A 12,237-nucleotide genomic window follows, 5' to 3' on the forward strand; every position below is an offset into this window, starting at 1 on the left:
CACACACACACACACACACACACACACACTTACACGTACACAAAGCACAACCAATAGCTCATACTACATTCCAGTCAACACTCAGATTACAGTATCTTTCTTAAAGCTGCAGAATTAATTGTACAGTACAGTGCTGGCTTCAGTAACGCTGTCCTTTTACTGTTTACAATAGTTACTTTTTTTTCAAAAATCACAATAGACTTGAGTACAATTCCATGGCTTTAATCTTACCATGTGTGATATTGCTCTGCTTGCCACTAGTATTTATTGTTGAGTACTCTTTTTGCTTTTTACTGCTTTTCTGCTAGCTTTTCTTTTCTGCTTGTCAATTAAATGCAACAGAAGTAGTATTATCTGCTCAGGTTTACCTAAACACACTGCTGAAACCAACTGCAGTCTAATGTTACACTACTACACTGCCAATGACTGCAAAATTAGAGATAATATGGACCTGAATATCCATTTTGTTAAAGAGGAGAGGAATGGCCAAGGGCAGAGAGACCTCTGAGATGCTCTCTGGCTGGGGCTTTTGTTTGCCTAGCGCTTATCGATCCTGGTGAAAGGGCCCACCTTAGAGCCAAGCTAGCCACGGCTGCTGCTGCTGATGTGAGCGCTGTCTGTTTCTGATGATGCTAACACCGTCTGCCTGCTGACTGACTCGTCCTATCTTTTGAAGAGCATGTCCTCCTGTCTCCTGTGTCTCTTCTCGCCGCCCCCCCCCCACCCCACCCTCTCCCCTGTGCTGGGCTCAGATCGATCCTGTCCTGGCCCACTCTGACAGGCTGTCTCCGTGACGACTCCGAGTACTGGCCGTTGGGGGAGTGTGTGAAGGCCCAGAGCAAAGCCACATTCACAGCCACACATCCACCCTCCTCTCCTCTCCTCTCCTCTCCTCAGCCCTGACACTGAATGGACTCTCTGGATGCTAGTGTGTCAACAGAGAAAGGCTTCATGTGTCATTGGGGCTATTTTGTGCAAGTTGACACTCGTGAGTATAGCCCATTAGCTGTGATGCTCTTGTGTGTTGGGGAAGAAAATGGATTTTGATTATGTACAGTATGTACAGTATGTGAGTTAGATTGTGTAGGTGTGAATGTGTGTGAAGATGCGAGCTTGTTTGTTTTTATTCCAACACTTACGTAATGATTTGCTATCATGGTTTATCACATATAGGCTGAAGTGAACTGTGCCAAAGCAGCCAATATCTAATTCTATGTAGTCTTCCTATCAACTGCAGAAATCATATTCACCATTTCCAATTCCCCTAAGCTAAATCACATGATGTTTAAAATAGTTGTATTTGTTTCATTCACCTTTATTCCTTATTCATTTGATATGCTTTTATGGACTATTGAAATACTTTTCATTATAGATGTATTGACTGGACTGGAGTTGTGGACTTTTGACTGGACTGGAGTTGTGGACATTTGTTTGATGTTGGTCATTCTTATTAAGCAGTATTGATTCAAAGGCTCTTTATACAGACATTTACTCTGCTGTAGTTACATAAGATCCATATTCATGTGATATATGATATTATATGTGCACCTGTATTTGTGCTAAAACATTCCCCAAACAACACTAGATAAAATTCACCTCACTAAAGAATTACTCGCAAACATATGGGTAACTTCTTTTCTATATCTATATATTCATTGTATGTATATATACATATATATAAATATATGGCACACTCCAGTTGATGTTTTATAATGGTTTTAATTGATGCATGAATGTCTGTAATTTGTCACTATCAGTAGTGAAGAAGTGACCACTTTTGTGAATCAGTTTAAGTGCAGGTAAACCAAATGAGACATGCCATATTTGTGTGTTTAATGAATTCAGATTTGAAGACGTAGAAATATGAGATGTGGAAATGGCTGTGCTCTGTGAGACATTCATATGTTATTGGTTGTGTTGCTAGAGAGATTTCATCCCAAAGAGAAAACACAAACACAGCTTGCTGCTCCTCGTGTTTCTTCTGTTTCCTTGAATCAGTGACTAACAGTAGAAGCCCATATTGTGTCTCTCTGGGGCTTTACACTGTCAACCTGAACCTATACTGTGCTGGCTCTGATATTTTCCTTTCACATTGTCCTTTCCAGCACTGTTTCAACAACTATAGTGAATGTGTGACCAGGCCAGCCCAGAACAGCTCAGCTCAGCTTGGCTCAGCTCAGTTTGGCTCTGTAGTGTGATTTAGGGTTGTCTCTTCACTGGTGGTCTATCCAGTCTGTCCTCATCTCTTCTCAAATGAACATGTTTGGCTGCAGCAAAAAGAGCTTCCATTTAGAGTGGCTTTTAGGAGAATGTGGTATGTTGTTTAATTCCAAACCATGTACATGATGTATGAATATTAAGTAAACAAAAACATGCAACAACAAACAACAGATCTCATAAACATGTGATTTCACATAAGTAACATAAACCGTAGCCTGGCTGGCCCCTTCCCTTTTTCCTTCTTTGATTTATTGGAGGAATTATTGAAATGTCCAAAAATGTACAGATACTCTCTCTTTCTCTCTCATACCTCCTTGTTGTGTGTTTTTTTTTTTTTACCAAAGCCACATTACCATACAATCTGTCTCTGGGTCCAACAGGTACTACATCAATGTCATACAGTGTAGAATTTGGTATACTAGGACTCTGTATCAAGTATTATTAAAAAAATTTAAGTGGTCACTTAATCTCATTGAGCTGCCTGGCATCTGCATTTAACTGACACCCCCCTGGATTAAGTGGTGGATCCAGCTAATCCACACAGCAGGTAAAGTTACAACGTTTGTAACAACGACAAATACAATTGCCAAACATTTGTTAGCTAAATACATTGCTAGTACAGTCTCTCTGAGTCTGTAGTGTTGGAAATGTCCCAAAATGTACAGATACTCTCTCTCTTTCTCATACTTCGGTTTTTGTGTGTTGTTTTTACCAATGCTGCATTACCAAACAATCTGTCTCTGGGTCTTTACAGTGTTCTTCCTCCTAGTTCTTTCAAGATGTGAATATTGAGGTCAGTGTGAGAGGAGAGGGTGACATGTGGGGGTGTTGATCATCTTATGAGACCCAATGGAGATGATGCTCCTCCTTATGGACTGGGAGTCAGTTAAGTGGATGCTGTTAACCCAATTTTCAATACAAACCCTGTAGGTCAACAGTTAGTACAAAACTATGTCATACGCAAAAAAAAATGTGTTCATTATTTGCTATACTGTTTGGTATACTAGGACTCTGTATCAAGTATTATTTCAAGCATTGTATGTTTCAAATCAGCTGAAACGGTAATACAAATTAACGTATTTGTTCATATCATGCAATTGTCAGATCAGAGAGTGAAGTATCATCATCAGATGGAGTGGGAATAATTCCTTCTTCACCTTTCATTATTATCCTCTTATGGATGACATCCTAAATCCACAAATCACAACATACTGTACTAAGTGCCAATTTCTCTCTTTCTCTTGTTTGTAAAGCACTGATGATTACTTTGTGAATATATTAAAGTGCGTTTATCCATATGTTTGTCTCTTCGTTTATGTTTTTGTGATGGCCTGTTTTGTTTTAGTCAGTAGGCTATAATCATTACATTTTGTGAAGGTGTATAGTGTATCAACTGCACAGACATCAAGAGATACAAAGAATCAACTAAAGACAACAATAATATATCAACATAATGTAATACTCAGGATGAGTAGGCACAACATTGACACATGCATGTTGTTGCTACATTGTGTTTGTTTTGGTCAATACTAGGTTCCACGTGCTTATGCCTCCATTCTAAACATTCTATTCAGCCAGTGCAGTGAACTACATGGATCACAGGTGTAAATCCATCCAGCTTGGAGGTCTGTTTCCGTGTGAACTCTTGCTGCTGGTTGATTTAGTGTTTATTGCACTTAAACGGTGACATGTTAAACCCCCAGTCCACCACAGAGGTTGGTTGCGTGCGTGACTGAGAATTGAGCCAAGAGCGCACTAAATCATTGGTGCGCCGTAGCATTGAGAAGGTTAGTGTGGCTAGTACTAGGATAGCAACCGATAGTGTCAACTATGTAAAGTTGGAATACGCTTTATTAACAGTTTTTCATATGTAAAGTTTATTATATCATTTGTTAGCTTACCTAATTTGGGGAGTGTAGTTCGCAACTTCGCATGCTAACTGACAAGGTTACTGCCCGTTTTCGCTAACATTATTAGCTAACAGTTAGCTTGTTAGCTAAGCTCAGTCTGACCTGTGGCTGTGCTAAGGGGTCTAGCTACAGTAGCCTACTCCTCAATCCTCAGGTTAGTCAACTTAATTTTTCACGAATTTAAAGGTAAGATTGTCTAGGAGGTGTGATCACATGTTCACGAAGAACAGCTTTAGTTTCTCCTCACTCGAGTGAGTTGTTGGTTCTTGGGGGTGTGTGTGTGCAACAAGTTGCTATCCTGTTGACAGCTGATCCACAACACAAACGAAGAGTTATATGCTTGCTGGCAAACATGCCTACAACCAAAGATTGTATATACCTATAAAGAGGTTTTGCTACAGCTCTGCTTTGGGACATCAGACATACTGTAGCTTGTGAGATAACTGTAATGCTAAATATAAACCAGCTACCTTGACAACAAAACCTTTTGGACACTCATTCATGACTTCAACTTTTTAACTTTTCTTCACAAGTGGTGACTTCATCTCATTGAGCTGCCTGACATCTGCATTTAGTTGACACCCCCTGGATTAAGTGGTATATTCAGCTATTCCCCAGAGCAGGAACAACTACTCTGGCTGGGTTAGTGGGTTGCATAAGAAGAGAATAGAGGTTTGTAGCTCGGTTACTGGCTAGGTGTGTTATTAACCATCAAAACCTCATGTTCCACTACAGGTACAAGGTCAGGACAATGGCCTCCCCGGCGTTCATGGGTGATGTGTCCCAGCTAAGCCGTGACTCAGTCTTCACAGAGTCCATCAACCAGAAGATGCGTGTCCCGGACCGGCTGAGAGTGGGACCAGGACAGCAGGGGGGGGAGGATGAGAGCCAGAGGCCAGAAGGCCCTCCACCCGCCTACAGCATGCACATCCCTGACAGGCTGTCTTACACAGGTGGGTGCACTGTGCCTGGTCGCCTCAGATCTGTTAGTGCTATTATCCAACTCGTATTGGGTAATAGCATAAACAGATCTGGGGAGACCAGGCTAGGTGCAGGACTGGAGGTAACCTGACTGAGTGTCAGTGATATGATAACAGAGACAGAAACCTGTGTTGGCCAGAACACTTCCTTTAGTTTTCCTCAATACCCGAGTCACCATTTTCTCCTCAGTCAGGGAGCTATTATGGGATGTCTGAGATCCAGTAGCCTAATTCCAAACTGGCTGTGGCTCCATCGACTGTGCTGCCAAGCTACTAGTCTCATATCTGTCTTCCTCTTAGCCTTGTTACAAGACTTTTGTCACAGCAAGTGATACCTTCTTTTATGTCAGTTATTTTTGATGTTTTCAGCATGTTTGAGGTATGATGATGGCAGTATTGGATATTTATTTGGATTGAATTGTCAACAATGTCAACAGATGCTCCAGATATGAGCCCCAGACCCCAGTTCACCCCCTCCAAGCACAGCACCTCCATCCCCCTGGGTTCTGCCTGGGACGCCCAGCGTGGAGCCTGGGACAGAGACGCCTACACCAGGGAACCTGTACAGGTAATATATATTATTACAGGTAATAATAGACCAGGGCTTTTGTTTTGGCCCATATAAACAGATGATTTTGAGTTGTTTTTGGTGAAGGGTCAGACTCAAACACACTGTAAATGTTGGTATACATGAATCAGCAGGACAACATTACAATTTGCTGGTTCCATCACTCCCTCTACATGCTTTGAAGACAAATGAACTGTTAGATTTCCCTGTTAATGAAGCTTTACATGAGCGTAAAATGAGTGAGAGTTGTGGCTATCTTCTGGGAATGTGATTAAAACAGTATAACCAATTCTCTCTCTCTCTCTCTCTTGTGACAGAGTCCCCTGCGGAGGTCCTACAGTGACACATTTGGTAGGAGCCCTCCTAGTACCCCCGGACACTCCAAACAGGGGCTGCACACCCCGTCCTCGTGAGTAGAACACACATTTCACCAAACACGACTCACTACCAAACCCTAAGGCTACATCTCAATAGTCCTAAAGTCCCTTCCTTTCCTTGTCTCCTTCCTTTGATTAGCTACCTTAAGTTACTGATTCACAGGGACCGTAGTGATCTACCGAAGCCCTGGTTTTGGTTAAGACTTGGTACTTATGGAGTGCTCACCACTTATATGGTGGCTTGTGTCAGAGAATGGACCAGTGAACAATGTTTTGTCATTGACTTAAGCTTGTGTAAATGAAGGCATGACACCTATGATCCCTGGCCCATTATGCTTTTTTCCTTTCAGTTTCATAATGTAATGCTTGTCTGCTTTCCAAGCCAGCCTCCCTTTTAACCCTGGAGCTTTTCAGAAAGTCATAATGGGAATATTGAGTTGTCAGCTTGGGACATTCTGTAACATTCAACAGCCTACACATGCAGTCTTCACCTCCTCTTGCTACTATGTGTGTTACCAGCAGAGGGAGACAAACATTGGGTTGGTTCTTCTCAACTAGATTCTCCTCACATGTAGGTCAGTGTTATATTTGAGAACACGTGAAGCCAAGCAGACAGTCAGTGTGAGTCATGTGAGTTATTTGGATTGATGGCATCACCACCACACCACACGTCCCATCGTCGTAATCATTCTGCCCCTCTCTTGTCTGTATGTCTGTCTTCTGTCTTGTGGTGACCCTCTCCACCCCCCCACCTCCACCCCTCCATGTCTGTTGTACAGTAGTCGCAGTGCAGGACGCCCCCCCCAGTATGCCGCCGCTGCTGCTGCTGACCCCCCGCCCATACCCATGTCCATGGGACTCCCTGCCATCCCCCCCAGCTTCCTGTCCCCACAGACCATGCTCCAGGCCGCCAAGCAGTTGGGCCAGCAGGCGTCACAGCGCATCCTGCAGACTGTGACTCAGAAATACAGGTCCAGGTGACAATCCTATGCACCTCCCCACCTCCGTGTCTGTCCGTTTTGGCTTGACCTGGGTGTCCTTAGTGGCATAACCAGGGTGTCCTTAAGTGTCTGGAGGTAGAAGTTGTCTTTAATCACAGATCTAGGACCAGATTGGCCTGTCATTAATCCTACACTCCGTACCTCGTGGCCCCTGCCTACTCACTCCTTTCTCTTATTCAATGGCATCTTACCTCCGTTCCTAACATGCTTGGGCTTGCATTATTGCGTGAGGTCTCATTATGTTCTTTGCAAGGCTTTTGCTTCAAGGTGCGATTCAAAATACTGACTTAATCATCTTTCTCCACAAATGGCTTCTGCTTATAACCAACCGCGTTCATCGGTGCTCAGTTGTATAATGCTGGCTGGATAACCTGTTGGTGGATTCTTGCTCAGAACTCCGCTTGCCGTCATTGCTTGCCACTCATCTGTGCTGTGCTCTAGCTACAAGCGCCCCCTTTTGGTTGCTGTTATTGTGTCCCTATTGGTGACCTGGCATGTTTGGAAGGCCTATATGTAGACTGTGGTCTCTCTCCCTGGTCTAAAGGTTCAGCCATCCTGAACACGCCCCAGCTGCCGTGGCTGAGCCCCCCACCCCTACGCTCGCTGTTGCCGAACAAAGCAGGAAAAGGTGACTGGATACTTACTACCTTTGAGTTGTGGTTCTGGTCCCATACGGAATCTTCTTTGGAGCAGCTGACCCAGTCCAACTTTGAAAGACCACTCCGACCCAAGGAGATCTTGTTACTACTACTTTTGAGGTGGAAACGGCATACTGTTCCCCATTGTCGGGTGTGCTGTGTTTGGATGGAGAATTGATAGAGGATTTAGAAAGTATATTATATAGGTCCTTTCACTTGCAAGGTTTGATTTTGAATCCAGATAAATGATTCTTAGGTGTGTCCTATTCTTCTCTAACCTCCCCTGTCTGTCTGTCTGTCTGTCTGTCTGTCTGGTTGCCAGTGCCATGCAGGACTCCTGGCTGAGCCCCGAGGAGGATGGCGGGGCAGCTGTGGAGTTCATCGTGCTCAGGAGACAGGTAAGCAGACCAATCCTATACAATCCCTTCTGTGAGGCCTGCCGCCTCCACCGTTGAATCACTGTCTCATCCTCCTTTTATATGGATTACAGCCTTATTCATCATTTACAGTCTATGCTCCTATCGACCAGCATACAGTCAGTTGTGTTTGTTCCCACTCTACTTGAAAAGAGAGTAGCCCACAGTTCTAGAATGTTACTGTAGTAAAGTTTTGAGTGTTCTACCACTACAGGGAACCAGAATCGACTTCTTTTTCAACTTTATTTTGCTCATCTCATGTCCAGGCTGAAGAACAGTAAAGGGGAGTAAAGATACAGAAGAACATTAACATGTTCAACTGTTGTTTTTCTCCTGTCTAGGTGGTGAAGATGAGTCGTCGCCTGGCCGGTCTGGAGAGACAAAACGCAGAGCGTAGACAGACTGAGCTGGTGCTCTTCTCCCTCCTCCTCTCAGCCTGCCTGCTCAACGGCTGGCTCTGGATACGCAGATAACCCTCACACTACCCCCCCCCCCCCCCACCCTCCCCCTGCCAACACACACACACACACACACACACTACAGCCCCCCCACACCACCCCCAAATAGCCCATTCGCCTGCACAGACCTCACTTGCAACCAGTTACTATAAACACGTGTTTTAATCCATGTGAGAACTGTTACATTTCACTCCACTTGTTAGAAGACAATGCACTTGGTTAGGTGAAGAAACTGGATAGGAGAGGATTGAACAGAATGTCACAAGATAGGAAAGGAGGCTGTTTGTAACCTTTAGACAGTGTGTTATGGAGATAGATTAATGCCAATATTATTATACAACTCACAAATGTGTACCATGATCCATAAACAAAAAACACTAAGGACAAATGTTTTTACTTAAATTTACTATCCACACACAAACACCTCTTGATGTGTATTTTTAAACCATTCTTTTAATACATGCAAAATGATTTGTAAATATGGCTAAAGATTTGTGATAATAATAATAAATGCTCTTAAACATGCAAATATATATTTGCAAATACTCAATAATTTCATTACAACGCTTTAGCATTAGAACTGTCATATCTGCATTTGCGGATCAAATTAAGTCTGGATTTGTTTTAATTTGTTTACAGAATTTTGGCACAAACATTCAGCGTGTTTGTAGAGAAGTGATCCACAAATGACTCAGTTGGCCATCTTCATTCAACTATAAAATCTTGGCGGAAGCTGTAGGCTGGAAAGGCTTCTGCAAAACATCCTTTCGCATTGACTTGGTATATCCCATGAATTAAGCTGATGAGGCTGCTTTTACCTGCTCTATTCCAATCTAAACATCCCTGTTTATCTACTAAAAAAATGTTTATCAAAGAGAGCATTAATCTAGCTTGTCAGTTGAAATGATGATCATTGACAATGTTTGACTTAGCAAAGCTTTATTCAGTACAATATAATGAGTCCACAGTGAACCTTTCATAGGTAACAGCTTAACAGGCGAATTAAACACTGGAAATGTCTTAACCTACATTTTGAATGTGACGAAATAAAAGCCACCACCTGAGAATTTTAGAACTAACTGCACCTTCTCAGACTGTGAGGTAACCATGACAACAGACACAGTGACAGGGTTGAGCAAAGATTTTATAGCTGAATGGAGATAGCAAACTGAGATTCATTTGTGAAATGTAGACTGTTCGTGCCAAAATTCTTTAAACAAATGAAAACATACCCACTGACGTGATTTGATCTGCAAATGCAGATTTGACAGTTCTAACGCTGAAGTGTTATCTTAATATAATTTTGGAAAGATGTCTGTCACTGCTTTCATTTTTATTCACACATCGTGACATTTTACATTTTCAGTTTGCAAATCTAAGAGCATTTATTCACAGTATATATATTAAATATTTATTTACAATAATATTGGCATTAATCTATCTCTGTTGTGTGTATAGGCACTGATCCTCATTCACATAGAAAACAATAGTGAAAAGGGGGGTGGGGGGGTGACGAAGGTGTTTAGGGTCAGAAGCTTGCAGGGGTCACATGTATTGACTGTATTGATTGTCAAGGTGGAGGCAGACCTAGTGAAGCATTGATCCCTGTATTGTATTAGGTCTCTGTGACCTAAACAGCTGGCTGGAGGTGATAGATAGGAAACAATGATATTGCTGAGGTGCTGCTTGCTGCATTCTTATGACTGAATTGGTTAACGACATCACATGATGTCATTGGTCAAAACAATACAGTACTTGTGTATACTTTTAAACTGATTACAATCTAATGAAGGACTTGAAGTGATCAATAATAAAGGATCAGATGATGGATCAAAAAAATAATAGGTTTTTATTGACAAGACAGGCACAGATAAAACAGGCACAAAAGCAGCAGACAAGACAGGTGCCTGGGAGAAAGTTCTAGATCAGCCATTTCTCATCATATTTATCATATTAGAACACCATAACAAGTTTTGGGTTTCAAATCAACAGTGAGCTGTTTACATAAATTTCCTGCAGGGTATGAAGTCACATGCAGATGTCAGACCTTGACCAAATAATGGGCCCTTCTTCTCTCCGTGATATCTTGCCCTGTGCCAGGCTCTGCTGATCACAAACTCTCCGGGTCCCACGAGATAACATTAAGGAGTAAAACCCTTCTCTAATTATCTAGATAACATTAAGGAGTAAAACCCTTCTCTAATTATCTAGACAACATTAAGGAGTAAAACTCTTCTCTAATTCATGCTGGACACCTGCATATGACTTCACACTCGCAGACAAAGAGACTGTGTTCTGTTATCAAAAGTTCACTACCTTGTTGCAAGCAAAATATATTAAAAAAAAAAATATATATCACCAAAGCTCTGCTTCTGTATTCTAGGCCTTTATTTACTTTCAATGGCTGCAGGAGCACCAAACTAACACATTACATAGGTGACCGCACAGCACACACCTGTAACCAGTGGTAGCCTTGCCTGACCGCACCGCTTAACTTCCCCCTCTTGGCCCTCCCCATCGCTCCTTTTCCTGGCGTGTTACTGAACTCCGAATTGGAATTACAGTTAAAGTTGATTGTCCAATCCAAATGAGAATTACGATCCCTCCCCTAATTCAATCAATGTACACAAAACACACACAAAGCATAAACAACAGACATAAACACGTCTTATCCCCGTAATCCACTTGTCTCGTTATTACTCACTTCAATTGACCTTAGGTTACTGGATACACAGGCTCCCTCAACTTTAACCCTTAAACCCTTGATCCAACCCAGCCAATCACTACTGGTACCCTAGTTTTCTACCTGCACAGCCAACCCTGGTATGTTCGAAGGCCGACAGGTCCAGTGTCTTGGGTATCCTTGATCACCCCGATTCGCCCAGCCAGTCCCAGTATGCCTGTCGGCCGACAGGTCCAACCACTGTTGCACTGGCATGTGATCAATCAAAGGAGAAACGTACTCACTACGCCTAGGAAGAGCTCTGAAGGACTGAACTCAACTGAAGGACTCAAAGGGACCAATAATGAAGGATCAGACGGTGGATCTTCAGAGTATAAGATAATGCTTTTATTGAAAAGACAGGTGCAGAAACAGCAGACAGGTGCCTGGGAGAAAGTTCTGGATCAGACATTTCTCAAATGATTCTCCTGTGCATTCAGAGTGATACCTGGTTCTATGTCAGATTTAACGTTGTATTGATTGGTCTTTTCTTATGGGAAGTATCAAAATTAGCCTATCATATTAGAACAACAGGTTTTGGGTTTCAAATCAACAGTGACTTTACACTCACAGACAAAGAGACTGTTCTGTTATCAATAGTTCACTACATTGTCGCAAGCAAAATATGTATATTTATTTACCTTAAATGGATGTGGGGGCACCAAACTCTCAAGTTGACCTATGACCTCTTCTGCCCGACCCTTCCCTAATCATCTTGTGTACTGTCATAGTATAACTTAACTTGGAACTTCAGAGAAAAATACATTGCAACCTTTATAAATGGCATTACATTCAGTAGATCATCATTCACGCACTCATCTGTCCTTCCTCTCACCTCGTATCCCACTCCACTCAGCCCTTATCTTTCCCTCAGTCTCTTACAGTTGCTTGCTGAGTTTGCGAGTTTGTCTTTCTTTTGCCTCCATAGCAGCTTTGTTGTCCAGAAG

At 42.5% G+C, this 12,237-nt stretch overlaps 2 protein-coding genes across 8 annotated transcripts in view; both read left to right on the forward strand.

Moving 5' to 3' along the window:
• prrg3 (proline rich and Gla domain 3) overlaps window positions 1-3,469 on the forward strand; it is a 7,452-nt gene extending 3,983 nt beyond the window's left edge. For 2 of the 3 annotated variants that reach the window (XM_083696288.1, XM_083696289.1), the window contains one exon: window positions 1-3,469. This exon is cut by the window's left edge and continues 1,653 nt beyond it. The gene's annotated coding sequence lies outside the window, so the exon portion shown is untranslated. The other variant, XR_014554941.1, reaches the window with a different exon arrangement.
• A 455-nt stretch (window positions 3,470-3,924) lies between these two features.
• Window positions 3,925-10,890, forward strand: LOC310820066 (mitochondrial fission factor homolog A-like). 5 transcript variants are annotated; one of them, XM_083691566.1, is made up of 8 exons: window positions 3,925-4,007; window positions 4,866-5,083; window positions 5,548-5,678; window positions 5,996-6,087; window positions 6,835-7,032; window positions 7,601-7,684; window positions 8,017-8,092; window positions 8,452-10,890. In XM_083691566.1, the coding sequence occupies exons 2-8, from the start codon at window positions 4,882-4,884 to the stop codon at window positions 8,581-8,583; spliced, it is 915 nt and encodes a 304-aa protein (XP_083547692.1). In that variant the 5' UTR covers window positions 3,925-4,007; window positions 4,866-4,881; the 3' UTR covers window positions 8,584-10,890. The 5 variants fall into 5 exon arrangements, with proteins under 5 accessions (XP_083547692.1, XP_083547691.1, XP_083547690.1 ...); XM_083691565.1 differs by having other exon boundaries at window positions 3,977-4,316; XM_083691564.1 differs by having other exon boundaries at window positions 3,977-4,284.
• The last annotated feature ends 1,347 nt before the right edge of the window (window positions 10,891-12,237 follow it).

The sequence above is a fragment of the Argentina silus genome, assembly GCF_951799395.1.
Source record: "Argentina silus genome assembly, chromosome: 2".
NCBI lineage: Eukaryota > Metazoa > Chordata > Actinopteri > Argentiniformes > Argentinidae > Argentina > Argentina silus.